Raw genomic sequence first — 26809 nt, 5'->3', positions numbered from 1 at the left:
GCCACATTGTGCACCATCTGCAGCAGTGAGTGAATTAGTTAAACTGCTTTGGCTCCCAGCGGGTCACACTGCACCTGCCCAAGAGCTCTCTGGGTCTGAGAATGAAAGACACACACCAGCTAATTTTGGTATGGTTTGACTGGCTCAATGAGTGGACATGTCTAATCCTCCCTGCAGTTAGCATACATTCTCCCCTCCAACTTTCCTAAGTCAACTTGCTAAATCAACATCTCATCTCTGCTACCCCAGATCCAATCAGGGGAGTGAACCTAAGGCCGCTTTCGTGGATTCTCACATGGCTGGTTGCTTTCTTTCCTGCAGCTCTTTCTTTCCTCTGCTTTCCCATCATTTGCAATCCTCCTCTTCTTCTCCTCTCTCAGTCTCTTGCCCTCACAATCTAAAAGTGCTGCCCATCTCCCTGCCCGGCCAGTGTCTGTACAGCAATTCTTTATTATCAATGGAAGCCAGCTGAGGGCAGGGACCCTCAGGTCTGGAAGCGCGGCTTTTTGGGATCCGAAATAATACACAGCATTAGAACCAATCCCCAGCAGAAGAGACGACCTAGTGGTTAGACAACTAGCTGCCCTCACAGAGGACCCAGGTCAGGTTCCCAGCATCCGTGTGGCAGTTCACAGCCATGGCTTTCCATTTCCAAGGCTTCTGGCCTTTGTGGGGCACTGCACACACATGGTACACAGAATTCCATGGAGGCAAACACCAGACACGTGAAATAAGGTAAATCTAAAAATAGTGATAATAAAAAACAAAATAATGAAACAAAAACACAGCTCCTAAGAAGGGAAGGTAGCTTGGGACTGGGTTGCCATGAAGCCACTCAGCTGTGTAATTTGAAAATGTGAGGCAGGCAGCAGGCAGCAGCCACTCTGGTCTTCCCTCTGTAACACTGGCCTGTCTGAGTAGGACGGGGGAGAGTCTGGCTCCGCATTTTGCCTGGGAAGCTGAGAAGAGATGTTCTGTCCCCTCTGACACCCGAATGCCTCCTGCCCAGCATGTGCCCCTCCATGCTTCCTCGTTTACTGGGAAGAAAGAGAGGCCTTGCTGTGTAGCACAGACTGGCCCAAGCTCCATATCCTCCTGTCCAACCTCCCAAGAGCTGGGATCACATGCCTGACTGTGTTGGGCATTTCATTTACTTACTCTTGTTTATTGAGGCAGACTTTCATGTAGCCCAGGCTGGCCTGGGGTTGCCTATGTATCTGAGGGTGGCTTTCAACTTGGAATCCTCCTACCCCAGACTCCTGACAGCTGGGATGACAGGAGTGTGCCCCCATACCTGACTGGGTCTGCCTCTCAAAAACTAAGACCTACCACAGAAGCTGGACTGGGCTGTGGCCATTGACATGGCCCCCACATGCCACCTTCCCTGAGACTCCTAACAACTGCTTTTTGTCCAGTTTGATTTGGTGATTCTCCAAAACCTTGCTGCTGGCCCAGGTTCACAGTAGACTGTGGGAGGCTGTGGCTCTCTGGGGACAGGGGTATACACTGATCCAGAGAAAGATCTAGAAGCCTTGAGAGCTTACAATCTTGGATGCTGTCCCAGGCAGTATGTGGCTAGTGCCTTGTCCCAGAAATCGAGGACAGGGACATTTCGTCCACTGGGACCCAACCCTCCAGGATGAACAGCCCTCTCCACTGTTGGACATTCCTCCTAGGGACAGAGCCCAAGGGAGAAGCCTTTGTCATGTTCAAGGGAAGGGACCTAGGTGAGCAGAAACCTGGGAATAACCTGTTCTCAGCAAACGCAGAGGCTTAGACTAAAGGCAGTGCTGTGACCACCAACAGCTTGTGGGGCACCTAGAAGCCAGTCATGGGGATGGAGCCCCCAAGTTGCTGTGTCTATAGGGCATTCAGAATGTTTGTAGGGACCACTCAGAGTGCTTATTGCAGGGTGTGGGGTGCTCGATCTCCAACCAGAGTCCACATATGGACCCCAGGCTAACCCCTCCATCAGTGTTCACTTTTCTCTTCTTTGGAGCAAGGGAAGTAGAGATGAGATCTTACTAGAAAGCCTGCCACATCTGTAGCAGACAAAGAGTGCAGCATCTTGGCTGGAGGCAGAGCCAGGGAGGGAGAGAAGAGTTAGCAGTGATCTGCCTTTGTCCCTGCAGTGGCTTGATGTTGTTCCTGTGGCACCGTGGCTTTCTGGAGGGTGGGATGTCACAGCCTCAGCAAAGCTGTTGTACCTTCCATCTAGGCACAGAGGATTGTAGTGCACCGTGTCCAGCAGAGCCATGTTCCTGGTGGCCACTGAGAATGGAGCCATGAATCTCCCAAGGCTGCATTCTGCTGGCCCTGTTTCTGCAGTTGGTCTGGAGAGCAGAGGCAGCTGGAGCAGGAAGCGCCCCTAGGAAAAAATCACAGCTTTATCTGTAGCTGTCACTACAGTAACTGGTGGGACTGGCCACCCATCCAACCAGCCATCAAGGCCTGGCCTGAAGCAGCACAGGCTCCAAAACCTCCAGGAAGGCAGCAGCTCTTCCTGAAGCTGGGCGTCTGCTCACCCCACACAGGAACTCCCACTGGCCCACCCTCTATGTCTACAAAGTGCACCTTAGCCCTTCCTTACTGCCAGGCTAGAATGAATGTGTCTGATAAACGATTTGACATTTTGTTTTGAAACTGAGATGTAGAACTAATCCCGCACTGCTGCAGGACATGTTCACAGTGGCAGCTCCCCACTACTGTGACACACACCTGAGGAGCGTCCACACGAAAAGAATACTGGGTCAGCTGGACTCAGTTTTAGAGGCACCATCCTGCAGCCAGCTGGGACTAGGCCACACAGGACACATGGCAGGAGTCTGTGGTGGATGAGGCCAAAATAGAGAGGAAGAGGTGACTGCTTCCTAAAGTCCTCTTATCCAGCCCTGCCCCTTAAAGGCCCACCACCTTGAAGTGTAGCGCCATGCTAGTCCCTCGACACATGGCCATTGGTGGTTGTTGCAGACCCTATTGTCAGGTCTCTATTGCTGTGATAAATACCACGGCCTGAAAGAAGTTGGAGAGGAGAGGGTTTGTTTCATCGTATGGGAAGTCAGGGCAGGGATTGGGAGGCAGGAGCTGATGCAGAGTCAGTGGAGTGTGCTGCTTACTGACTCGCACCCCATGGCTGGCACCAGCCCAGGGATGGCACCAGCCACAATGGGCTGGGCCCATCCTCATCAATCACCAATTAAGAAAATGTACCACGGGCAAATCTGATGGGGCAATCCCTCAGTCAAAGGTCCCTTTTCCCAGACAGTCAAGGTTGGGTCAAGTTAACAAAAGCCATCCACCACAGGACCCTTATCAGACACTCTGTGTCCATCCCAACACTGCACCCTCAAGGGCCCAGTTAGCAACCTTCACTCTTTTAAAAGAATTATTCTCTGTTTATTGGGGAAGGTGTGAGCTCGCCTCATTGTGTTTGCAGACCTCAGAGTTGGGAGAATCATTTCTTCCCTCACAAAGATCCCAGAGATTAAACGATCTCCTTCACTGGCCGAGCCATCTTGCCTGCTCCACTCTTGTTCTTCTGCCTCCCTGTGTGAGCCTTCCTATCCCCTTGTCTAAACCCCAGCCCTCCTCCTGTCCTCCTCCTCTTCCTCTTCCTCCTCACCCTCCTCTTCCTCCTCTTCTTCCTTCCCCTCCTCTTGTTCCTCCTCCTCCTCCTCAGATCTCCAGCCTTCAGAAAAGGTCTGGAATCAGGTGACAAAGAAAGGCAGGGTTGTAGGTTCCATACCCAGAGCCTCCTCTCAATGACTCCTTGGTCTCAGTTTTGGTCTTGAAGTGCCATATCAATGTCCTGGGGCACCAAACACAAACAATGAAGCTCTGCCCCTGCCTCACAGATCTGTGGTGTCAGGGACACAGCACAGACCCAAGTGGATGGAGAGATAAGAAGAGAAGCCCAAGGGTCCAAGTGACCCTGATATGTGAGAGCCACATCCGAGCTGGGTCCTCACAGGCTCTGGAATAGGCTCTGCAGTGTTGTGCAGTGTGCCAGGCCAGATGAAGCTCCCAGAGGAGTGGAAGGGGAACATGGCTAAGCCCTGGGCTAATGTTGGCCTCAGCCTTGGGCCGCGATGTTCTGTCAAGTGGGAGGCACAGGGGTGGCCCTGAAGTGGCTGAGTTCTATCTACACTGACATGGGGAGGGAAGGACACGGTGTCCAGAATGTCAGAGGGGGCAGAGGGGGCAGCAAAGGCAAAATGTCCATACCTCAGGATGGAATCAAACTCCTGGGCAGGAAAGCTCAGTCCCTTGGAGAACATTGTCCCAAGCCCAGGCTGGCCTTCGTGTCTTGGTCCTCCTGTCTTCTCCCAGATTCAGGGATGGGGAAGCAAGCATGTGTCTGTTTCCTTGTTTAAACTGCCACCTGTTCACCCCATTGGTGGAAAGTAAGGACTATGCTCTGTGGGGGGAAACAGCTGGTGCATGGCACCTGCATGGGGGTCAGAGAGGACAACAAAGACATCTGTCCCATGGTAGGCTCACAGGTGGAGGGTTGGGTACAGCTGCTGGCTGGGACGAGCAAGGAGGCAGAATGGCCCAAAGGCCCAAACCCAGTGCTCAGAGATCCACATGGTCTTGATCAATCACAGTAGCATTGGAGGCCAGCTCTACTCAAACCCTGAAGCCTGCTCTGTCTGCCCAGAGGCTGAGCCAGTCCACCTCTAGCCGGCTCTGGCCTGCCATCTCCAGAGAGACAGCTCTTGATCCCGTGGTGCACAAAAAAAAAAAAAAAAACAAAAAACAAAAAACAAAAAAAAAAAAACCAAAAAAAAAAAAAAATCCCCAGGCCTTCTGTGCTCTCTGAGCACAGTGTGGCACTCAGCCTCCTGTCCACTCAACTGGCCACCCTGCAGATGTGATCCTGTTTGGAGCCTCTGCTGTCTCCCCAAAGTAGCCCTCTGACCTGGATTTCTGATGCATACTGAGCCTGGCCCCAGGGTGATGGAGGAGGGACACAGGAGTTGGGGAGACCATTAAGAAGCAACATGGGCCTCTGTGTGGTGGTCATGGCAGGGACTCCCTGCCTGGCCCCATGGAAGAATTCCCCAGAGTTCAATCCCTGTTTAGAGAGGAGCATAAGCTGGCTTTCCTCTGCAGCCCCGACACAGCCATGTGGCCATGCACCTGTCAGTCACTAATAATGATTCCCCTGGGAGACAGTGCAAGCATGGGGACAAAGGACATCAACCTAGGAGGGGCTGGACAGGCATCAGGCACCATTTATAAGACACAATGGCTTCATGAATGGAGGGACTCAGCCTCCTTGTCAGTATCATATCTAGTCACAGTGCAGCCACAGGGTCAGGTCGTGTGTCTTACCTGTAGGACAGACCCAAGACAGGGTGTCAACACGCACAGCAAGGACCAGGTATCGGGTTCTTGATACCTCCCTAGCCTTGGCCTCTGCTCACAGCCCCAGCTCGCACCTTTTACTGACTCTCAGGGCCTCTCTGACCTTTGGGGTTGGGGCAGGCCATCAGTCTGGTCATGTCCTTCCTCACTAGAACACAAGGCTTCCTGTTCACTGTCCTGTGTTTCTGCATCAGAATCTGTCTGTTTGCTGTGGGCTTAGGAGATTTCAGTAATCCCAGGACTGTAATGCTGTGGGCATGTCTCTATCACATGAGGGTTTATAAAATAAGTCAAGGAGCATGGAGGCTAAGCTGTATAGATGCATGCATGCATGGATGGACGGACGGACGGATGGACGGACGGACGGATGGACGGACGGATGGACGGATGGATGGATGGGTAGGTGGGTGGGTAGATGGATGGGTGGACAGACAGATAGATGGATAATGGAGAGACGGAGGTACTTGGCATATTTATTCAGGGGACTGATGTGAGCACCACACAGGTGGCTTTATCACTGCCCTTGCCAGCACAGAGAAGTGAGCTGCTGTCCTGGGACTCTAGGCCTTTGATGCCCATCTGTCCTCTAGCTCCAGTGGCTTCTGGACAATTACGAGACAGCGGAGGGTGTGAGCCTGCCCCGCAGTTCCCTGTACAACCACTACCTACGCCACTGCCAGGAGCACAAGCTGGAGCCAGTCAACGCTGCATCCTTCGGCAAGCTCATCCGCTCTGTATTCATGGGCCTGCGCACACGACGCCTGGGGACCAGGTGGGTGATAACCCCTAGGGCTCCCTGCATCTCATGCCAGCCTCCTCTCTTCCCATACCAGAGACCCAGCTCCCCAAAGCCCACAGGCCTCCAGCCTCGGTGGAGGCTTCATGACTTCCAGCTGTCCAGGGTTAAGGTGCAGAGTCACTGGGAAGAGAGAACAGGACAGGGCCAAGACACAGAGTTCACACTCATTTTATTAATTTTGTTGTTGGTTTGGTTTTGAAACAGGAGCTCACTATGTAGTTCAGGCTGTCCTTGAACTCACAGAGATCCACCTGCCTCTGCCTCCCAAGTGCTCAGATTAAAGCCTGTCCCACTACACTGGGCTCATTCCATTTTTTAAATCCATTTGAAATTCCTCTGAATAAGCTGTTTTTATTTTTATTGTTTTCTTTTGAGACAGTCTCATGTAGCCCAGACTAGCTTCACACTCGTTACATATCTGATGATGTTGAACGGCTGGCCCTCCTGCCTCCACCTGTGTGTCCCCCCTTGAGCATGGCAAGGCCACCTCCTGTTCCTTCTTGTTACTTCGTAAGCTACACTCTTTTTCAAAATGGAGTTTAGAGCCTGGTGTGGTACACCTGTCATCCATACTTGAGATGTGTCACCATGTTCCCAGGCTGTAAGTGCGTCTCAGGCCAGCTGTGAGGTGAGGTGTGAGGGACACTGGGTGAGAGCTGTCATTCATAGTCACAGTAAGACCTGGGCTGGACAGAGTTGGCCACTTTCTCCGTGCCAGACATCCCAGAGCCTTTATCACACTAACAAGAGAGAGGCCAGAGGCCTCCCCACCAGAGGCTGCTACATATAGAAATGGCCGCATGATTGCCAAGCCAGAGTAGCCAAACCTAAGCGTCTACCCTGTAATGTTTTATTCCAGGGGCAACTCAAAGTACCATTACTATGGGATCCGCCTGAAGCCAGATTCCCCGCTGAACCGACTGCAGGAAGACACACAGTACATGGCCATGAGGCAGCAGCCCACACATCAGAAGCCTAGGTGGGTGATGCCAGCCAGGCCGGCCAGGCCCTGCAGTCCTCAATCCCAGGGTGCTGCAGCAGTGTCCCCAAACATGACAGGCAAGACACTCCACAAGACTTGTGTTCTGCCTCCAGTTTGTTTGGACAGATACTCGGTGAAATGTGGTGTCAGATGAGGGACATTTTATTGCCTAAACCATGTCCTCCCCTGTGCCTCCCTCCCACCCAGATCTTGGCAACACACATTTTTCTTTTGTTTTCATTTATTTTCTTTTTGGGTATCTATATTTCTATTTTTTTTCTAGAAGAAAATTATAATTGAAACCACAGATCCTAATTACCTTGTTTTGTTGGGATACTGAGGACCTCAAATACTCTAAGCAGGGGCCCTACCCCTGACCACACCCCCAGCCCCTCACTGGTTCCTTTCAGGATCAGCAGACATGAGCAAGCCTTCATCCTTGTCAAGGGACATCCCAGAGACACCTCAGTGGTACCTTCTTCCTCCCCCGAGACCTCACCTCACTGCCCTTGGCTGACTGTCAGCCAGCTTGGCCAGCAGTGTCTAGGAGGCTAACTGTTCTGACCGTGTTTCCCCTCTGCACCCATATGATGTTTCTAGTAGATCCAGCCCAAAGTAAATCCAAAGTCAGAATCTCCACATAGTAATGAAACATCTAGGATCTATGTCAAGGGTCACCTGCCTCCAGAGGGAAAACAGCATGGAAACATGCTGTGGGTTGTGTCACACAAGGGTACTCTGCTCATACTGGAATACCGTTCAGCCAGGAAAATAAAGGACATTCTAATGTCTGCTCTGATGTGAACGGGCACATGAGCCAGACACAGGACACACGGCAGAGTCTTCCTCCCAAGAAGTTCTTAGCTCCGGCACAGTCACAAAGACAGGAAGGGGTGGAGTGGTAGTTCTGGAACTGGATGGTGGGGACATCTGTGTGACAGCTTTCTGCCCCTGAGCCTGGTACCCAGCAGCACTGCTCCTGGGCCCAGGTCTGTCCAGGTGCTGGATCTTGCCACAGTCAGGTCCCACCACTGGGAGGGAAAGAATACTTGTTGTTGACTGCTGTTAAAAATGGTATACCACCAACGTGCATGCTCACATACACCAGTCCTCTGTGCTCCCTGGGCTTATCCCAGAAAGGGCTGCTGAGGACTCATGGTAGCATGTGTGTCCTCTGCCCAGGTATCGGCCAGCCCAGAAGTCAGACAGCCTTGGGGATGGCAGTGCTCACAGCAACATGCATGGCACGCCCGAGCAGGCCATGGCCACTCAGGGCCAACATCACCAGCAGTACATAGGTGAGTGTGGGGCCCGCTCCACTGTATATCCAGCTGTAGATGAGTCTGCTGACACCTCTGAGATTCTAGAATGATCAGTGTATACTCAGACAGCAGATATGTAAGATGACCATAGACTAATGAATGACTAGGACATGGCAGACAGTGAATGGCAAGGTGACTGCCATAATGACTTTGGGTACCGGCAGTGCACCCAGAGCTGAGCACAGAGATTCCTTTGTGACTGTCTTATAGCCCGGCTGATCTGAACTCCTAATCTTCATGAGTACTAGGGTGACAGGTCACTGTGGTGCTGGGATGGGACCCAGGGTCTCATGTATCTCAACAAGCACTCTAGCCACTGACCCAGCCCCAGACTGGCTGCTTCGGTGATGTTCCTGAGACATTGCTTACGCTGGGTCCAGAATAATACCTAAGTTCCTGACACTCACAGTTGCCACATGGTGACAGCACTGTTGCAAGTCTCCAGTGCCTATGTCCCCTGGAGCCTGTATGTGTGACATGTGTGGATTATCTCTCCCCCAGATGTGTCCCACGTCTTCCCAGAGTTCCCAGCACCTGATCTAGGCAGCACGCTACTGCAAGAGAGTGTCACCCTTCATGACGTGAAGGCCCTGCAGCTGGTCTATCGCAGGCACTGTGAGGTAACGACCTACTCACCAGACCCAACCCCCACCTGCAGCTCCCTTGCACCATCACTAGATCTGTGTCTCACTGGAGGCCAGAGCCCATGTCCCCCAACTGGATGGACCTTCTCCCTGGGCACCGCCTCTGCCTGTTCTCTCCTCACTGGCAAGGCCCCTTTGGGGACCTCAGAAGACCCCGCAGCTGTCCGGAGCACCAGGCACAAGACCAAGCCTAGCCCCTGACAGGCTGTTCCACTCCTAGGCTACCTTAGATGTCGTCATGAACCTCCAGTTTCAGTACATTGAGAAGCTGTGGTTGTCCTTCTGGAACTGCAAGGCCTCCTCCAGTGATGGCCGTGCCTCGCTGCCTGCCAGGTGACACCCCGACCTCAGAGCAGGGCAGACTCAGCCCATGTGCTCCCCAATTTAATCCCAAGGCAATCTTCTGATGACACCTTCCATATGTCTAGGCTGTCTAAGGAGGTGCCTAGATACCCCTTCTCCGTGCTTTGGTGTTGTCCTGACACCACCTGCTTCTACAGCAGTTGCACACCTGGTCTGCTGTAGTTCTGGGGACCCTGAGCCTGCACATGCTGGGCCTGCACATGCTGGGCCTGCACATGCTCGGCCTGCACATGCTAGGTCTGCACATGCTAGGCAGGGCCTGTTCCCCTGAGCCATGGCCGCTGCTCTCTCGCTGTGGCTCAGGCTGAGCATGGCTTTGTCACCCTCCTGTGTTGGGTTCCTGAGGGTTAGAATGACATGCCTATGTTACCAAGCTGTGACCCAGCCCAGAGACTGCAGTGACTCGCACCATCCTTGGGGGACCCAAAGGGGCTACACAGCTGCCTGAGCAGCATGAGCAAGGGGCAGGACAGTGCCCTACGCCCCCGAGCAGAGCCTGCTTAGAGGCTGGTTCTCTCTGCACTCTGTGTGGTATATGCCCCATTTCTCTGGGCTCACCTATGTCCCCTCCCTCTCCCACAGCGATGAGGAGCCAGAGGTCACCGTCCTCCCCAAGGACAAGCTCATCTCTCTGTGTAGATGTGAGCCCATCCTACAGTGGATGCGAAGCTGCGATCACATCCTGTACCAGGCGCTGGTGGAAACCCTCATCCCAGATGTGCTGCGGCCCGTCCCCAGTAAGCAGCCCCGTCCCAAGGCCCTGCCCCCCAGAGCCACCACTCAATCCTGTGGTGTCCCCTCACCTGCCAGCTCCTCCACGTTCCTGACTCCTGAGCCCTGCCAGGCAGCAAGGTGCTAAGAACAGGCCAGGGCAGGTGCCTAGCTTTCCAGAAGGTTCCCTGGAACATGGGCATCCAAGAGTCATCAATTAGGAAAACCATGGTGGCCACCTCAGTTTCAAGGGCACATCAGGCCATACATGGGCATCAGGGCTGCTTGCTAGGAGAAATGGCCAAGACTGGCCCATTAGAGAGGGGATCACCCATAAATCCAGACAGCCTTGGACCCACACAGGCCCTGCCCAGCTCAGTCCCCATGGCCCCAGAGTGGGCAGCAAACCCAGCCTCCATCTTGGATGCACTCCCTGCAGGCACATGTATGTGGGACTTAGTTTCTACCAGTCTAGATCGTTACAAATCCCCAAGCAGCTTCCTGCCAGAAGTTAGAAACAGAGAACTGTGGCCTGTCCTGGGGACCAGCCAGGGTGACATTCTGAATCTCAGGAAAACAATGATGTTGGAACATATTTTCTTCAAAAACAGTCTGAAAATAAATTTTAAAAATATTAATATATTAATATTAATTAATATTAATATATTAATATAATATTTATAATTAAAATAAATTAAAAGGAAAGTAAAAGTAGCCTGATTACCCCGCATGGTAGCTCACGCCTTTCACTCCAGCACTTGGGAGGCAGAGGCAGGCAGGTCTCTATGAGTTTGAGGCCAACCTGGTCTACAGAGTGAGTTCTAGATCAGCTATGTAGAAAGACCCTGCCCTGAAAATTAAATCTAAAAAAGATTTAGGGTTTCTGTAGAAAGTCTAAATTTCTTCTAAGGCAAGTCAGCATAAAATAAATTCAGATGTTGACATAACACACTTCATGTGTGCACATATCTGACCCTGATGCTGTGGTTCTGGTGATGTGTACATTTTGATTGTGGCAGCCCAGCAATGCTGGGTGCTGGGCAGTGTCCCTGGTCTCCATAGCAGGAGCTCCATCACTATGGTGGCCACAAGTATTCCCAGACAAGGCCCAGTGTCTCCTCAGAGCTGGGGACAAGTGTCTGCTCCTCACTCTCACCTGGCACTTCCTCCCTGGGTGTCCAGGGCCCTAGTCACCCTCCGGCTGCCACCTGTCCCTCCATAGTACTTCCGCCTATACTGGCATCATCTACCCGGCATCTGGTGGAACCCATTGGGTGAGTCCTCACCCTACCCATGCCACTCACCATGAGCCTCTGGTTCACCCCTCCAGGTTCCCTTACCCAGGCCATCAGGAACTTCGCCAAGAGCCTAGAGGGCTGGCTCATCAATGCCATGAGTGGCTTCCCTCAGCAGGTCATCCAGACCAAGGTACCAGCACATGTGGGTCTGGGCTCCTCTGGGCTGCCCAGGCCACTTCTCTTGTGTGTCCAGGAAAATAGGGGTGCTGTGGGGGTGGGAGAGGAGCTGGCAGGGAAAGGACCATACTCTTGTCTGGAGGTGACATTCTTGGGCCACTGTAGAGCAGACAGCTGCATTGGTTGGCAAGTGGGACTTTGATTTCCCTCCCTTACCAGAGTCTTCAGTATATATCTGTGGCCAGGTACTCTGGAACATGTGTACAGGATGCTGGGGGCTGGGGCTGGGGCCACGGCTCAGGGGGCAACATTTGCCACACAAGCATGAGGACCTGAGTGTTGACTCTATCACTAAAAAAAAAAAAAAAAGCTGTGCATGGTGGTTCACACTGTAACACCAGCACTAAGGGCTTGCCAGAACAGCCACTAGCCTAATCTGCAAGTCCTGTCTCAAAAAAGTACAGTGCAGAGGTCCGGGAGGTGGCTCTGTGGGTAAGAACTCTTGCTACCAAACCTGAGTGGATCCCTGGGACCCACATGGTGGAAGGAGAACTAACTCCCACAAATTGCCCTCTGACGTCTACACACACACACCATCACATGTGTGCATTCACATACTAATAGATAAGAAAAAAACTAACCCCAACCCACAACCACACCCACACATAAGCCAGCTTGGTGGGTGTGAGGATTCTAGGCCCCCACCCCACTCCCTGAATCTTCCAAAACAGTCTCATTTAGCCCAAAATTTCTGTCTTCCAACTCATAATCCTCCTGCTTCAGTTCCCTGAGTGCTGGGACATCCCACCCCATCGGGATCTGTGTCTTTGCCATCCACTGAGGCTTCCAGCAGGGACAACCACAGGGCCAGGAGGAGAAGCCCTCAGATGTGCCTGTGATGGTTGGCTGCGACCTTCACGCCCCCTCCCAGTCCGTGTGTGTACTCACACTTGCCTAATGCGGCAACACACGGGTGGAAGGGTCTATCCTGGAGCATGTTTGGAGGGCACAGTCCATCATGGGCAGAGCACAGACTGCTGGGCACCCGTGGCTGCTCTGCTCAGCCAGTGGGATGTGCTTCCCCTCCTCAGGCACTCTAGATGACTCCTCAGTGAGATGGGTCCAGGGGCTAACATGGGTCCTCTTACCCACAGGCTCCTCTATCCTGCCCCTTTCTCCTCTGCTATCCTGAGTCTCCACAGGCCTGCAGGGAGCAGGGTGGTGTGCGTGCATGTGTGCACATGTGCAAGTGTCTGTGTACACATCTGCCTGTCCATCCCCCTTGCAGGGGCTTTGCTGACCTGTCACCTGGGTCCCTCATAGGTGGGTGTCGTAAGTGCCTTCGCACAGACGTTGCGGCGCTACACGTCCCTCAACCACCTGGCACAGGCGGCACGTGCCGTGCTACAGAACACGTCACAGATTAACCAGATGCTGAGTGACCTCAACCGCGTGGACTTTGCCAATGTGCAGGTGAACTTGGCAGTGACATCCGCTTGCTCCGCCCTGCTCTGGGCTGAGTCCTCCCTACCCAGGCTGCCCAGCAAAGCACAGCTGGATGCAGCAGGTAGCTCATCTCTCCCCAGCCTGTATATGTGCAGCAGAAAGCCTGAGGCCTGCGCACAGCCACCAGCCACCGGCCACCTTGTCTGGATTCCTCTGCTAGCTGGTTTAACAAGCAGTGTTCTGTTCTTGTCTGTTTGCATTCCAAATGCTCCCAGCAGCTGGACCGTGTGTCTGGTTCTGTCTTGCCAGAAAAGTACAAACAATTGCAGAGTTGAAGACAGCCCCTGGGGCTTCGAGGCCATCCTTTCAGATTGTGAGCCTTTGTGAAGCACAGTGGCGCATATCTGTCATCACACATAGGAGACTGAGCCAGGAAGATTGGGAGTTTAGCCTAACCTGGGCTACCTCCTGAGACTTTGTCCATAAACAAGGAAAGGTGGAGTTGGGGTTCAGTGGGCCGAGTACCCTCCTAGCAATACACCAAACCCTGGGCCCCATCCCCAGCGACACATCAACCCAGGAGTTCAGAGTCATCTCAGCAGTTTGAAGCCAGCCTGGGCTACATGAATGAGCCCCTGTCTCAAATAAATACAATAGAAGATCCCCAGGCCCTCACCAATTATGCCTTTGCAGGAGCAGGCCTCATGGGTGTGCCAGTGTGAGGAGAGCCTGGTGCAGCGTTTGGAGCATGACTTCAAGGTCACCCTGCAGCAGCAGAGCTCACTGGACCAGTGGGCCAGCTGGCTGGACAACGTAGTCACCCAGGTACTGAAGCAGCACGCAGGCAGCCCCAGCTTCCCCAAGGCCGCACGCCAGTTCCTGCTCAAGTGGTCCTTCTACAGGTGAGCTGGGTCACCCTACATCCATGGTAGGGAGGTGCCACCCCTGAGGTCCAAACACCCTATGGCCCCTACCCCCACCCCTTCAAAAAAGAGAATAGAAAAATAAAAGAATAAAAATGAAACAAATTAAAAACACAGAAGAGCTCATGTAACAGCCTTCACCTGCAATGTCAGCTCTGCCGTGGGACAGGAGGCTCTGCTCTTGCAATGTACTGGGATTTAATTCCCAGCCCCATCTGGTGGCTTACAACATCTGCAGCTCCAGTTCTAGGCAGTTGGCCTCCTGGGGCACTGCACCCTCAGGGTGCACCACAGGCAGACAACACAGTAAAAAAGGGGGAGGTATCTGTGTGGTACACAACTTTAATCTCAGCACTCTGGAAGCAGAAACAAGAGGGTCTCTGAGTTTGAGGCCAACCTGGTCTACACAGTGATTTCCAGGACACTTCGAGTTCTGTAGAAAGACTTTGTCTCAAAAATAAATAAATATTAAATAAACAAATCAGATGTATGGTGTTTTTTTTGTTTTGGTTTGGTTTTTTTGTTTTGGTTTGTTTTTTGTTTGTTTTTTGGGTTTTTGGTTTTGGTTTTGTTTTGTTGTTGTTGTTGTTGTTGTTTTTGGGGGGGTTTTGTTTTTGGTTTTGTTTTTTAAAACAGGGTTTCTCTGTGTAGCCCTGGCTGTCCTGGAACTCACTCTGTAGACCAGGCTGGCCTCGAACTCAGAAATCTGCCTGCCTCTGCCTCCCAGGTGCTGGGATTAAAGGCGTGCGCCACCACCGCCCGGCCAGATGTATGTTTTAAAAGAGCTAAAAATCAAGCAAAAAGGTGCTGAGTATACTGTCTTGTACCCAGCCACCTGCACCCCCTCTGGCCCTGTGTCTGTCTGGGAATGGGTGGCTGACCCCTGCCTCTGGGAACCTGATGGCCTCCAGCAGGCAGCCCTTGCAGTACTTGCAAGCTCAGAGCATCCCAGAGGAGCCAGGCCAATACCCCAGGCTCAGTTCCAGAGATGGGACCCATTCTCTGTCCCTGTGTCCCCAGCTCCATGGTGATCCGTGACCTGACCCTGCGCAGTGCCGCCAGCTTCGGCTCCTTCCACCTTATCCGGCTGCTCTATGATGAGTACATGTTCTACCTGGTGGAGCACCGGGTGGCCCAGGCCACTGGGGAGACACCCATTGCTGTCATGGGCGAGGTGAGGCCAGGGTGACCCAGAGGCCCAGATCCACCCAGACACCCACATAGTAGCTGACAATTATATGTAACTCCCTCTCCAGGGGAATCTAATGCCTCCTTCTGGCCTCTGAAGGTACTGCACATGTGCACAAATACACACACACACACACACACACACACACACACACACACACACACATTTGCCTCCTAAAAAGGCAAAGAACTGAAGCCACATGAAGGCTTGTGCTCTATGGGAGCCATTTTTGGGGACCTGCAGGAGCAGGGGCTTAGCCCACACAACCCTTTCAGAGCCTAGTCCTTCCTAGTCACTCACCCCAGGGCTTGACTGGAGGGGTCCATAACTGTCACCTGTGCAGGCCTGTGACTCTCCCTTCTCTTACAGTTCAATGATCTGGCCTCCCTGTCGCTGACCCTGCTGGACAAAGGTGGGTGTGTCCTGGTCCCCAGCCCCTTGCACAGTACTAGAGGTGCCATTGTGGCAGCCTCTGTGGTGGGTTGAGGATCCCAGGAACTGGTGTGCAGGTGGTGGGCATCCTGGCAACTGGGCATGGGCTCCAGTGGTATCCTGTGGTAGCTTAACAGGGTGTGAGGAGAAATTATCACTGGCCAGTCTGGGTGGCTGAGGCCAGTGGCTAGTGGCCACTGGAGACCTGGGTTAGAGGGCCAACCTGTTGATGCATCCAGGGGTGACCAGACAGGACATGAGGGCAGATTGACCTGAAGCAGAGGTGAGACAACTTTCACAGGCCACTCTGTTCATAGTGGCACCTCTGTCCCCTCATCCCTGCAGAGGACATTGGGGATGGACACAGCAGTGAGGCAGATGTGGATGGCCGCAGCCTGGGCGAGCCCCTGGTGAAGCGGGAACGGAGTGACCCCAGCCACCCACTGCAGGGCATCTAGCCCCTTCCCTAGGCGTCTTCCACGTGCTTCCGGAAGGCGTCACTTGGCCCTCTAAGGACCTGGACTCTCAGCTGTATCACACTAGTGCCTCTTCAATGATGCCATGTTTACTGTGACCCAAGTTGGCATGCGGTGCCCCACCCACAGGGTGCCAGAGACTGTGGGGAACTAAGATGGTCACTCAAGCTGCCATACTCTGCTAAGGTGTCCCCTAGAGGACAGCCTCTGTGTCAACACCCTCCCCTGCTGTGTGTGTGAGTTATGAGGCACATCCCCAGGAATGTCCCAGCCACCTTGGTGGCTTTAACAGTCAGTTGCTCCCAACTTAACCACCATGTCAAAGAACCCCACTCTAGCAGAGCCCAGAGTGGGAGGGACTGTCCTGCTCTCAGGCCACTGTGTGGAGACTCTGCTGCCGTCTCCATGCGCCTCATGGCCTCTCGTGGACAGGCAAGGCCTCCAGGCACACGCCCTGGGTCACAGATGTTAACTGTATCTCATCTCATCCTGGACAGGGCCAAGCCCCAAAAAGATAACAGGCTCCAAGCAGGGCCAGTCAAACCCAGATACTCGGCCTAACTGCTTGACTCTAGACTTTCTGTCCAATTCACAGTTGACACCAAGATAATCTGGGGGGCCTGGGTTGGGTTTCCCCCAAGCAGTCGCAGGGGACAGCACCGTGTCCACACCTCCCAACAGTACTCCGAAACCTGTGTTCATGGCAGTGCCTGGGCCTCTGCAGTCTTCCAGACACCTCCCCCAAACAGCCATGCTTGCTGCTGGCCTGTGGCCAACCCCGTCTCAACCCCAGAACGTGAGATCTCTGTGGACAAATGAACACCAAGGCCTATTGGGCCCTGAGTTCTAGAGGCCCCAACACATCACACCTTGCTTGCTGTCACCATGTTGAGAATTCTGCCCCAACACGAGCCCCACCCTCCCACACCTAAGAAGCACCTAATGAAATACTATAGTTTCTTTTTGGAAAAAAATGTTCCCCCCAATAGTTTTGTGCTGTAATTGTTCTTAGAAGGTTCTTGTGAATGTGTCCATCGCAACATACCTGGCGTCCATGTTTGTTCATTCAGGCGGCACTGGTCACCCACATGGAGCCTTTAGACACACAGCTTTAAAGGACACTGATGCTTACAGTGACTGCACCGACCAGTGGCTCCCCCTTGTGGAAAACAATACACACTGGAATTTTGCCTGGCACCATGTTTGTCCTTTATTGAGTAGATAGACCTCCATCCATACTCCAGCCCCAGAGGATCTGATGAGTGTCTTCCAAACTCACTCTGGGGCCCATGGCTCCTCAAAAGCTGAGCCTTTGCTCTCAAGGTCAATCTCTTCTGGGAGTGATGGACTTGTGTCCCTAGCAAGGCCAGCTTGGAGCTGGTGACAGCAGGATCTGCTTGCACAGGGTAGCCCTTCCAGACCCAACAGAATAAATGCATGCTCTTGTTCCTGGCACCCAACAGGTGCCTCTCCTAGGAACTTGGCTGTGTTTGTCCAGAAGTGGCCCCTTGGTTCATAGATGTCCCCAATAGGTGAGTCTAGTGGTGGTGGGCCTAACCTGCTTCAACTCTGGTCTCCAACATGATGGAGAGAGAGCTCAAGGGATACTGGTCCTTCATGGTTTGAGAAAAACTTTTAAGATTTCAGAGCTGGAGAGATGGGTTAGTGGTTTGAGCACTGGCTGCTTCTGCAGAGGACCCAGGTTTGATTCCCAGCACCCACAGGACGGTTTACAACCATCTGTAACTGCAGGTCTGAGAGACATGACGTCCCTTTCTGGCCTCCACAGGTATTGCATGTATAGTGCAGAGTGCACAGACACATCTAGGCAAAGCACCCCCACACATGAAATACTTCTTTGTTTAAAAAGAAAGGGTGGGCCGGGCGGTGGTGGCGCACGCCTTTAATCCCAGCACTTGGGAGGCAGAGGCAGGTGGATTTCTGAGTTCGAGGCCAGCCTGGTCTACAGAGTGAGTTCCAGGACAGCCAGAACTACACAGAGAAACCCTGTCTCGAAAAACCAAAAAAAAAAAAAAAAAAAGAAAGGGTGGAGGGTCTGGAGAGATGACTCAGTGGTTAAGAGCACTGACTGCTCTTCCAGAGGTTCCAAGTTCAATTCTCAGCAACTACATGGTGCCTCACAACCATCTGTATTGGGATCCAGTGCCCTCTTCTGGTGTGTCTGAAAAGAGTGACAGTGTACTCACATACAATAAATAAATCTTTTTTCTTTTAAAGTGGAAATGCCCACACACAGGGAAACGTTCTTTCTGAAGTGTGCCCTTGCCTCCTAGGACCCCTCCCAGTGTTCTGACTGATGTATCACCATCCTTGGCCCCAGACACAGCCCAGGATTCCCTGGGAGCCATTTTCTTTAGTATCTTTGTGAATGATGTGAAGCCAGAGGAGGAGGTTGGAAGAAACAGTCTCAGTGAAACTAAAATAGGCCAGCAAGACCCAGCAGTCCTTGTCACTATCCCCAGAATGCTGGAACTACTGGTGTGCACAGCCAGCTGAAACTTCTTCCTTTCAAAGCACAGGAGCCACTCCCTAACTGGTCTAGAACTATGTAGAGCCATCTGCCCCCGCCTCCCAGGAGCTGGTCGGAAAGGTCATGGAGAGCAGTAGATGCCCTTGAACCCCTGATCCTCCTGCCCCGCATGGGTTCCAGGTCGCCAGGCCAGCCCACCTGCTTCACACACTCTTGGCTGCTATGGCTTCACACCCTTTGGACGCCTTTAGTCTTTTGAGAAAAGTGGCTGCTGCCTGCCCCTCAGGCAGCATGCAAGCATCTTCCCCAAAAGCCCACACCTGTTCCCACAAACAACTCCATGTTTCCTGCAATCAACCATCCCTGTCAGGCCCCGCACCAGCCACCATGAGAGGTTAAGCCCAGCTCCCCCAGATAACCCCAAAGCCCCCAAATAGCAGAGGTGACCTCCCTGCCTGCCTTCCATAAACTGGTTTCATGGGGCCCAGGTGAGGTGCAGTGATCTGGCACTCACTTCTGGAGGAAGAGGACAGCCATTTGCAGTGTGTAGCCTGCCCTATACACTGCATCTCCAGGTGAGTGTCCACTCCTCTCAGGACACTTTGACACCAAACATACAAGGGAACCCACTTCAGTAGGGTATCTGGAAAAAAAAAAAAAAAACACTTCTCAAGAGACCTCCCAACCCCAGCCAGCCCCAGGTGACTGACTGTGTTCTTGAGAGCCTCAGGGAGCTCAGGCTAGCCTTGAATCAGGGAGCTCAGGCTAGCCTTGGAATTCTGACCCTGTCTCCTCCCACTTCTTCAGTGCTAGGGTTACAACCACGTACCAACCATAGTTTGTGTAGCACTGGGAAGGAAACCCAGGCTCTTGTGAATAGCAACTGAGCCCCAACATTCTACCAACTGACCCCCAACATTCTACCAACTGAGCTACAGCATCACACCTTCTTTTCTTGAAAATGAAACTGTACTTTGTGGCCCAGCCTGGCCCCCAACCCCTCCCCAGGCTACCTGAATGCAGGAGTGACAAACAGTTCAGCTTCAACCCTGACACCTGACACTCCAATCCTGAGGTTCCCGGCTCAACTCTGACGGCATGTGACTGCCACCACCCCACCCTCCCCATCGGCCTCACCATGCAGTCTCAGCAAGCAGTCTTGCCCGGTCGTGGCCACAGGACATATGTCCACACACAGCTGAGAAATCAAATTGCTTTAATTGGGAGTGGCTCCCGGGTCCAGCCTGGGTCCTGTGGTGGCAGTGCCAGCTTGGCCTGTGGTCTGCCTGTGTCTGCCGCCTGGCTTCCCTTTCTTGGTGGATGTGCTGGTTTTTTTCCCCGGTTGATGGGACCGCAGGCCAGGGGCCACCGTGTCGGTGACAGGGACCCCGAGATGGGGCAGCGGCTCATCATCCAGGGCCTTGAAGCTGAAAAAGTAGTCCACGTTGGCCACTGCATCCAGGATCTCAGGGACACTGTAGTCAAAGGACAGCAGGTCATCTGGCAGGTGCAGGGAGCGGATGTCGGTTGGGAAGTCATCCCCCCCACCACCACTGTCCCGCAGTCCAGGGCCAGGACCCCTGTGCAGGGCCACCTCAGGTTCAGTGCCACCGGGGAGACAATCAAAAAGTTTCATGGCATCTTCTAGAAGGACCTTGTCTGGTAGGAAGAACGCACGAGGCACCTCAGGAGGCATGGTCTCGCCTGAACCCACTGGGGTGACATCCTCCACCTTGGCCACCTTGGGCTCTACAGGCCCAGGAGGGAATCGCAGACCCGGCCTGGCCACACCACTGCTCTGTAGCTCCCTGGAAGCCTCAGTGGGTCTCATGGTCACCTGGGGTCCTGGGAACTGGCTGGTGTGGCCACTGAGATGGCTGTAGGGCCCAGGTGGCAGCGTGTGTGCTGTGGGGACTGTGATAAGCAGGGGAGATGACTGAGTCTCTTTGGGGGTTGGTGGAGGTGCCAGGCCGTCTCTGAGCATCTCCATGAAGCTGAGGGGCCCTCCGTCCCGCATGAAGCCCAGCGCCTCAGGCACAGGCTCCTCCGGTGGAAGGTAATGTGTGAGGTACTGTGGCCCACTGGGGGCCGGCTGGTAGTGGGGGTACAGTAGAGGTGGTGGCCCCGGGGCCTTGAGGTAGGATGGGGCCTCCAGCAAGTAGCCACCAGACAAGGCAGGACCCCCAGCCACTGCCACCTTGTACAGGGATGACTGGCCAAAGTCGGAGGTGGCCCACTCGATGCGGTAGATGCGGGGGTCGAAGAAGCAGCCGCAGGGAGCCATCTGGAAGCCTGTGGGTGGCGAACACTTGAGTGGGGCTCCATGGGGCCACCAGACCATAGGAGGGCCTCCAAAGCCCAGGTACATAGGATGCAGCCCTGGCCAGAGGGGCCTTGTGGACTGGTCTGATTACCAAGACACAGAAACTGTTGGGGTCCCCTCCTCTGATGCCTCTCGGGAACAGCACCCGAGTTTGGGTGTCCGGGCCTCTCGGAAAGCCTTGCCTAGTGATGGCTGCTGTCAACAAAGCAGACTTCAGCCTGGTCTCCAGAGTCACTTCGAAATGTGGCACGTGAGTTTAGCTATGGGGGAATCTGTCTGAGGTACAGAGGGGACCCAGGGTCATTTTAGGGTCTCATCTTGGGTGAGTAAGGAGCCTGCTCATAGCAAGGCTTGGGGATGCTAATACCTGCTGGAGGGGCTGGAAGCACATCCTGGTCCAAGCTGGGGGTCTGATAGTGCAGGTTGGCATTGGCTGTGGACAAAGGTGCCCAGTGGGTGGGGCAGGAGCCCAGGCCCCAGGCCCATCACACACCCCTGCCCGCCACCACCATCGTACCTACGGTGGGAAGGGGTTCTGGGCCACCTGGCACCTCAGGGCCCTCCAGACTCTGCAGGCCGAAGCCTTCCTGGGGTATAGCTGGGGGGTAGAGGGTTTTGGGGTGCTGCATGGGTGAGACAGGCCACCCCGGGGGGGCCCGGGTGGCAGCAAAGGCACCTCGGGGACAGAGTCCCGCTGGGTTCTGTTTGCTCCGTTGCTAAGTGGAGGGTTCCAGTCCAGGGCAGGCTCACCACTCAGGTTCCGGGGGAGGGGGAGGGGGTGGGCAAGAGGTGATTCTCTCCACTCCCTGAGCCAGGTCACTGCTGCTGCCTCAATGCAAGTCACTGAATTCAAAGTCACAAAGACACTGGCCAACAAAACAGGACAGCTGGAAGTCAGAAAACAGTGCAGATGGGAACCAGGTACCAGCCAAGGCCACCTCCCAGGAGAAGAGGAACAGAAGCCACCTCAAGACACCTAAACAAAGCCAAGCTTGATGGACGGTACATGCCTAGGGTTCCAGGAGTTCAAGGCCAGCCCAGACACAGGAGATCTTGTCTCAAAAAAACCAACAAAATAAAAGATTATAGAAGAATAAAATTTATTGTCTCTATTGGCTACTTGTAGGCGTTGGCCTTATGCTTGGGCAGGAAGACAAAGCCAGGCGGTACTGGTCCAAGCAGCATCTCACTGTGGGGACAAAAGTGACAGGTCAGACCTGGGTCTCCCAGCATCAACCTGCAGAGCCCTGGCCAGTGGGTACCTGATGCGAATCCAGTCTGCAGCCTGCTGGCTGGCCATGAGTGTCTCCAGGTGGTCACGGCCTAAGTAGTAAGGCGGCCTCTCATTGATCCTCTGTGGGAGGCGCTCGAGCAGGCCCACGGGCACATACCTGTGGGTCAGGAGGGCAGAGGAAGCAATGAGGCTGAGTGAGGCCTGAGGCTACAATCTCTTTCCCCAGCTGCTTGCCTGGTTCAATGCCCACCTGCAAAGAAAGGAGAGCCACTCAAGAAGGAATCGCCGTGTCCGCTCCACACCCTGTGTGTCAGAGCCCCAGTGTTCCAGGCCATAGTGTGTGAAATCCCTCAGGATGTCCAGGCGCTCTGAGGACGAGATGTCCCAGTGTCTCTGTTCTTTGATCTCCGTGAACAGCCAGGGCTTGAGCAAGGCACCACTGCAGAGGAGACGCTCAGTGATCCAGTCACCTCAACAGCCAGGCTGCGCCCTCACAGGAGCCCCAGGTGCAAAGAGTTCTAGTGTCGCCGTCCCAGCCCAGCTGCTACTCACCGGGCAACCATGATCCCCGCAACACCTGTCTGCATGGCACAGTTGGCGTCCTCAAATGAAAGGATGTCCCCATTTCCTGAGGAGACACAGTGGGGTCTTGACAGTGGCAGGCCCCATGGACAATGATGGTGTCCATCAATCAGTCTTGAGATTTCCAAGGGACCCAGCATCCTCCCAGTCTTCCCAGCTGAAAGATGTGACCCCGGTGGCTCTGGGTACCTACCAAACAGGGGCATGGGGCTGGCCACCTTGGCACACTGTTCTATGTAGGGCCAGTCGGCCAGCCTGGTGTAGCGCTGCTCCCGGGAACGTCCATGGAGCTGGGGGTAGGGGGCCAGTAATGAGGGGCAAAGGTGGAGGGTAACAGGACGAGGGGCTCAAGAAGGGCAGGAGGGGCACAGAGAGACAGCCAGAAACCAAAAAGAGAGACAGATCGAGGGACAGGGAGAGCTACAGAAACCCCAAGATGTGACCCCACTGCCTCTGACACCCACCGTGACCAGTGCAACACCCCAGTCCCGCAGCTCGGGCAGCAGTCGGTGTGCCAGGCTCACACGCTCCTGGACACCTGTGCGCATCTTCACAGTCAATGGGACGTCCAAGACCTTGAGGGCAAGGGCAGAGGGGAAGCACACAGCAGGACTGGAGGCTACATGGCAGAATCAGGTTGGGATGGAGGACAGGCATAGTGATGAAGAGCCCAGGTTACCTCATTCACGCCCCGCACAATCTGTTGGAACTTGGCAGAGCGATTCATGAGTGCACAGCCGCCACCCTGTGGGACACAGAGACCCTGATGACCTCCCGAGAAACAGACACTCCTTATAGGCACCCACATATAACTGAATTGCCTGCCACCCAACTCAATGTGCTCCATGTCCAGATGGGGAAACTGAGGCGCAAGGCCAGCAGGGCAGGGTCCCAGGCTCCAGGGCAGAGCAGCCATCACCTTCTTATAGACAAGGTCGATGGGGCAGCCCACATTGATGTCCACGAAGTCCACGTCAATGGTGCGGTTGAGCAGCTCAGCACACTTGGTCATGGTGTCAGGGAACGCGCCCTCCAGCTGCACCAGGCAGAGTCTGGTCAATGACTGGCCCACTGAGGTCATCACACTGTCCCACAGACAGCGGAAGGCAAGGCCATGGCAACCTCCTTCAGGGCAAACACTGACCTGCACCCCAAAGATGTCCTCACAGGGGTGGCGCTTGAGCAAAGCCCACTCAGACATCTGTCCCTGGAGCAGGTTTGTGCACATGGCCATCTCACCACAGGTCACATCTGCACCGAAGCGCTTGCAGATGCGGCGAAAGGGTAGGTTTCCACACTGGCCGGGACATGGACATGGTCAGGCCTCAGAGGTCAATAAAGCGGAGACTCTGGACTGGTAATGCCCCAGGGAACCACCGAGCCGCCCACTTCCAGCCACCTCCTACCGTGGTTAAAGGAGCCAGATACAGCTTTCCACTGATGTCTAGCTGGAGGGGAAACGCACACGTCAGGCCGCCTTCTCCCACTGTCTAACACGTTTCCCTCTCCCCACACCCCAGTGGCCTCCCTCTGCTGCCGGCCGCTGTACACACCAGGTCCCTCTGTCTAGGGGAAAAAAGCTTATCAATGACTGGTCTCCTGTCTAGAGAGCTTCTAGTCTCAACGCCTTCCCCTTCACGGTACCCTTCCATGGTACCCTTTTGTCCCCTAGCTCTGACCCTCTGGGGCTGTTCAGGCTCTTTCTGCTGAGACGGTATTGTGGACAATGGAGCACAGCTGCCATGCCTGCACCTTACCCGCTTCTTCTCACAGGGTCGCAGCCGGATGACGTCCTCGTCTGTCAAGGGCCCACAGGTGGGCACAGGGCTGCCCTGCGGGGTGCTGGCCTCTCCCACAGTGTCCAGCTGGGCATGGCAGCTATTCTGCTCCGGGGTCAGCACGGCCACAGCGGTCTCGGGGACAGTGGGGGGCATGGGGCCCTGGGTGAGGCGGCACAGGGCCTGCTCAGCTCGCTCAAAGCACACTTGGCGCTTCCGTAGCTGCTGCTGCAGGGCCCTGTCTAGGCCATTTCGCACACAAGGGAGCTGCACACAGCGGGCCACCACCTCCTCCTGCACCAGGTTCTGACCCTCAGGCCCTAGGTGTGCTCCAGCAAAGCGACAGGTCACACCGTAAGGGCACCGGCCGAAGGTGTCGAAGAGCACACAGCAGGGGCCCAGGTCTGCCGGCTTGGTCTCCAGGTAGCGCCCCACATCATGCAGGAAGCGGCAACGGTCCCCAAATGCACACGGAGTGGCCGACTCCTGTGAGGGACATGAAAGGACCAGGAGAGGGCTGAGTGGCCAGGGTGGGCAAAGCAATGACTCTCCAATCTACGTGTCCTGGTGAGTGTCAGCAACCCCAGCATGCCTGTTTTACCAGCCTGAAAGCTGGACTGGTGTCAAGCTGTAGTGACAGGTCCAGTGTCACAAACACCAGCTGCTCCTGCACGTGACTTGGGTCTGATTCCCAGTAATCAAGAGGCAGTTCACAACCGCCTGTAACTCTAGTTCCAGGAAATACAACACTATTAAAAAGTGAATTACATTAGCTGAACACACCTTTAATCCCAGGACTTGGGAGTGCTCTCTGAGTTCAGGACCAGCCTTGGTTTACAGAGTGAGTTCTAGGACAGCCAGGGTTACACAGAGAAACCCTGCCCCCCCCCAAAAAAAAATTAATTAATTTTTAAAGAAATGCAAGTGTGGTGTGTAGAGGCTGAAAGCTGTCCATTCTGAAGGCAGCACCATGGACCAAGTCAAGGCACTGCTAGGTCGAGTCCCTGAAGACCAAGGGTCACGTGTATTTGTCACAGCACAGCACCTGCAGACTTTGAGCCAATCCTGTAGAGCAACCCCTCACCTGGAGGAGGGACGGGCAGAGCCTCTCCTTGTCATAGCATGCTGGCTTCATGTGGGGCCGACTTTTGTTTTGGCCACGGGCCCTCTTGGGCACCTGCCTTTCATGGGACTCAACTGCCGCCTCTGCCTTCCCATTCTCCTGCTTGTCTTCCAGGCGGATTCTTTTGGCCCCTGGCTCATCTGGGTCTCCTGTGGGCGTTTCCTGGCATGCACCCTCCTGCTTGTCTGCATCCAGGTATTCGTGGAACCGTTCTTTGGTGGTGCGGTACCTGCCAGAGAAGGGGCTCTCTGTGTACAGGGAAGGGGGCTTGGGGGTCAATGCCAAGCTCACATGCTTCTGCTTGCAGGTTTCCCCTACTTAGAACCAGCCAGTTTTTACCTGGGGGCACCCCAGTGCCAATGGGACACCTATTTTACACTTGAAGGACCCATTTGTGTCCCTGCTCAGAGAACTGCATTGCCTTAAGGGTTACGACACACAAAACCAACATTCTTGGTAGAATGGTCCAACTATGAAAGAACAACAAATCCCAGCATGCTTGGCAACGAGACTCAAGCTACCACACTTCCCAGGAGGTCTTTAGACGCGAGCCATGTTTGCCCATCGCAGAGACTACAAGCCCCAGCATGCACCTCGAGCCCTGCTTCTGGTTCCCCAAAACTGCATATGCGCACAGCCAGCCTAATTGCTTGTGACAACCAACTGTTACACTCGAGAATCAGCAGAGGGTAGGTAAAGACTCTGGCCCCTCCGGGATGCCCCTCTCCAGGATGCCGCCACACCTCCCAGCATGCACCACTTGCACCGCGCCACGGACGCCGGGAAGGGCACATCAGCTTTGCTGACAGGCGCCAGGGACTCACTGAGCTTTAATGGGCGCCACCCCCCGTTCGCACTCGCCAACCCGGGAGTCACCGCCACCACCGCTCTCGGCTGCCGCCTCCGCAGCCTCCGCCATCGACGCCCCTCACACCGGCTCTGCAGTGTGGCAAGAAAGTCTTCCGGGTAGCGCGTGTCCTCTGGAGCCTACAGAAAGAAATGCGCACGCTCAGACCGCACCAATAAATGCTAAGGCGCGCGTGCGCACGGCCGGGGGGGGGGGGGGGGGGGGAGGCCGCACAGGAACCGGAAGTGCTCCAGGTCCCGGCGGGTTCACGTCGGCCACTCGTGGGTCACTGTTGATCCCAGCACTGTGGAGCCCGAGTCAGGTGAATCTCTGAGTTCGAGACCAGCCTGAGCTATAGA

General features: G+C 54.4%; 3 protein-coding genes across 7 annotated transcripts in view; 1 reads left to right on the top strand and 2 right to left on the bottom strand.

Annotated features, from left to right (window-relative positions):
* The window catches only part of Rfx2 (regulatory factor X2), a 62786-nt gene extending 45672 nt beyond the window's left edge, over positions 1–17114 (top strand). For 3 of the 4 annotated variants that reach the window (XM_034498598.2, XM_076932024.1, XM_076932023.1), the window contains 12 exons: positions 5961–6142; positions 7029–7148; positions 8334–8449; positions 8975–9093; positions 9338–9450; positions 10063–10217; positions 11522–11619; positions 12930–13079; positions 13746–13954; positions 14996–15149; positions 15534–15576; positions 15942–17114. In XM_034498598.2, coding sequence (XP_034354489.1) covers positions 5961–6142; positions 7029–7148; positions 8334–8449; positions 8975–9093; positions 9338–9450; positions 10063–10217; positions 11522–11619; positions 12930–13079; positions 13746–13954; positions 14996–15149; positions 15534–15576; positions 15942–16054 — 1572 coding nt within the window. In that variant the 3' untranslated portion in view covers positions 16055–17114. The remainder of the gene's footprint in view (positions 1–5960; positions 6143–7028; positions 7149–8333; positions 8450–8974; positions 9094–9337; positions 9451–10062; positions 10218–11521; positions 11620–12929; positions 13080–13745; positions 13955–14995; positions 15150–15533; positions 15577–15941) is intronic. The other variant, XM_076932025.1, reaches the window with a different exon arrangement.
* A 2648-nt stretch (positions 17115–19762) lies between these two features.
* On the bottom strand, positions 19763–21814 carry Prr22 (proline rich 22). Of its 2 annotated transcripts, none has more exons than XM_034499017.2 (3): positions 21404–21814; positions 21254–21319; positions 19763–20855 (listed from the first exon to the last, which is right to left on the bottom strand). In XM_034499017.2, exons 1-3 carry the CDS (start codon positions 21513–21515, stop codon positions 19780–19782), a joined length of 1254 nt encoding a protein of 417 aa, XP_034354908.1. In that variant the 5' UTR covers positions 21516–21814; the 3' UTR covers positions 19763–19779. The 2 variants fall into 2 exon arrangements, with proteins under 2 accessions (XP_034354908.1, XP_076788141.1); XM_076932026.1 differs by having other exon boundaries at positions 19763–21162; positions 21404–21433.
* Positions 21815–21969: 155 nt separating this feature from the next.
* Dus3l (dihydrouridine synthase 3 like) lies at positions 21970–26627 on the bottom strand. The gene is made up of 13 exons (XM_034499016.2): positions 26428–26627; positions 25565–25832; positions 24460–24966; positions 24109–24150; positions 23847–23999; positions 23622–23738; positions 23382–23447; positions 23167–23277; positions 22896–22992; positions 22673–22748; positions 22371–22559; positions 22149–22277; positions 21970–22075 (listed from the first exon to the last, which is right to left on the bottom strand). The coding sequence occupies exons 1-13, from the start codon at positions 26520–26522 to the stop codon at positions 22003–22005; spliced, it is 1923 nt and encodes a 640-aa protein (XP_034354907.1). The 5' UTR covers positions 26523–26627; the 3' UTR covers positions 21970–22002.
* Positions 26628–26809: the final 182 nt, after the last annotated feature.

The sequence above is a fragment of the Arvicanthis niloticus genome, chromosome 3 (genome assembly GCF_011762505.2).
Source record: "Arvicanthis niloticus isolate mArvNil1 chromosome 3, mArvNil1.pat.X, whole genome shotgun sequence".
In the NCBI taxonomy this organism is placed as follows: domain Eukaryota; kingdom Metazoa; phylum Chordata; class Mammalia; order Rodentia; family Muridae; genus Arvicanthis; species Arvicanthis niloticus.
The sequence above is the reverse complement of the archived record's forward strand: the minus strand, read 5'-3'. Positions and strand labels throughout refer to the sequence as shown.

Excerpts from the sequence above, each read along its gene's own strand:
- Prr22 (XM_034499017.2), bottom strand. The coding sequence starts at position 21,515 with ATGCAGCACCCCAAAACCCTCTACCCCCCAGCTATACCCCAGGAAGGC. Across the intron at positions 21,320-21,403 it reads AGAACCCCTTCCCACCGTAG|CCAATGCCAACCTGCACTAT; the intron begins GTACGATGGTGG and ends CTTTGTCCACAG. Across the intron at positions 20,856-21,253 it reads GCTTCCAGCCCCTCCAGCAG|GCTTCCAGATGGCTCCCTGC; the intron begins GTATTAGCATCC and ends CGCCACCCACAG.
- Dus3l (XM_034499016.2), bottom strand. The coding sequence starts at position 26,522 with ATGGCGGAGGCTGCGGAGGCGGCAGCCGAGAGCGGTGGTGGCGGTGAC. Across the intron at positions 23,448-23,621 it reads TCGACCTTGTCTATAAGAAG|GGTGGCGGCTGTGCACTCAT; the intron begins GTGATGGCTGCT and ends TGTGTCCCACAG. Across the intron at positions 22,993-23,166 it reads GGGGTGTTGCACTGGTCACG|CTCCATGGACGTTCCCGGGA; the intron begins GTGGGTGTCAGA and ends CCCTACCCCCAG.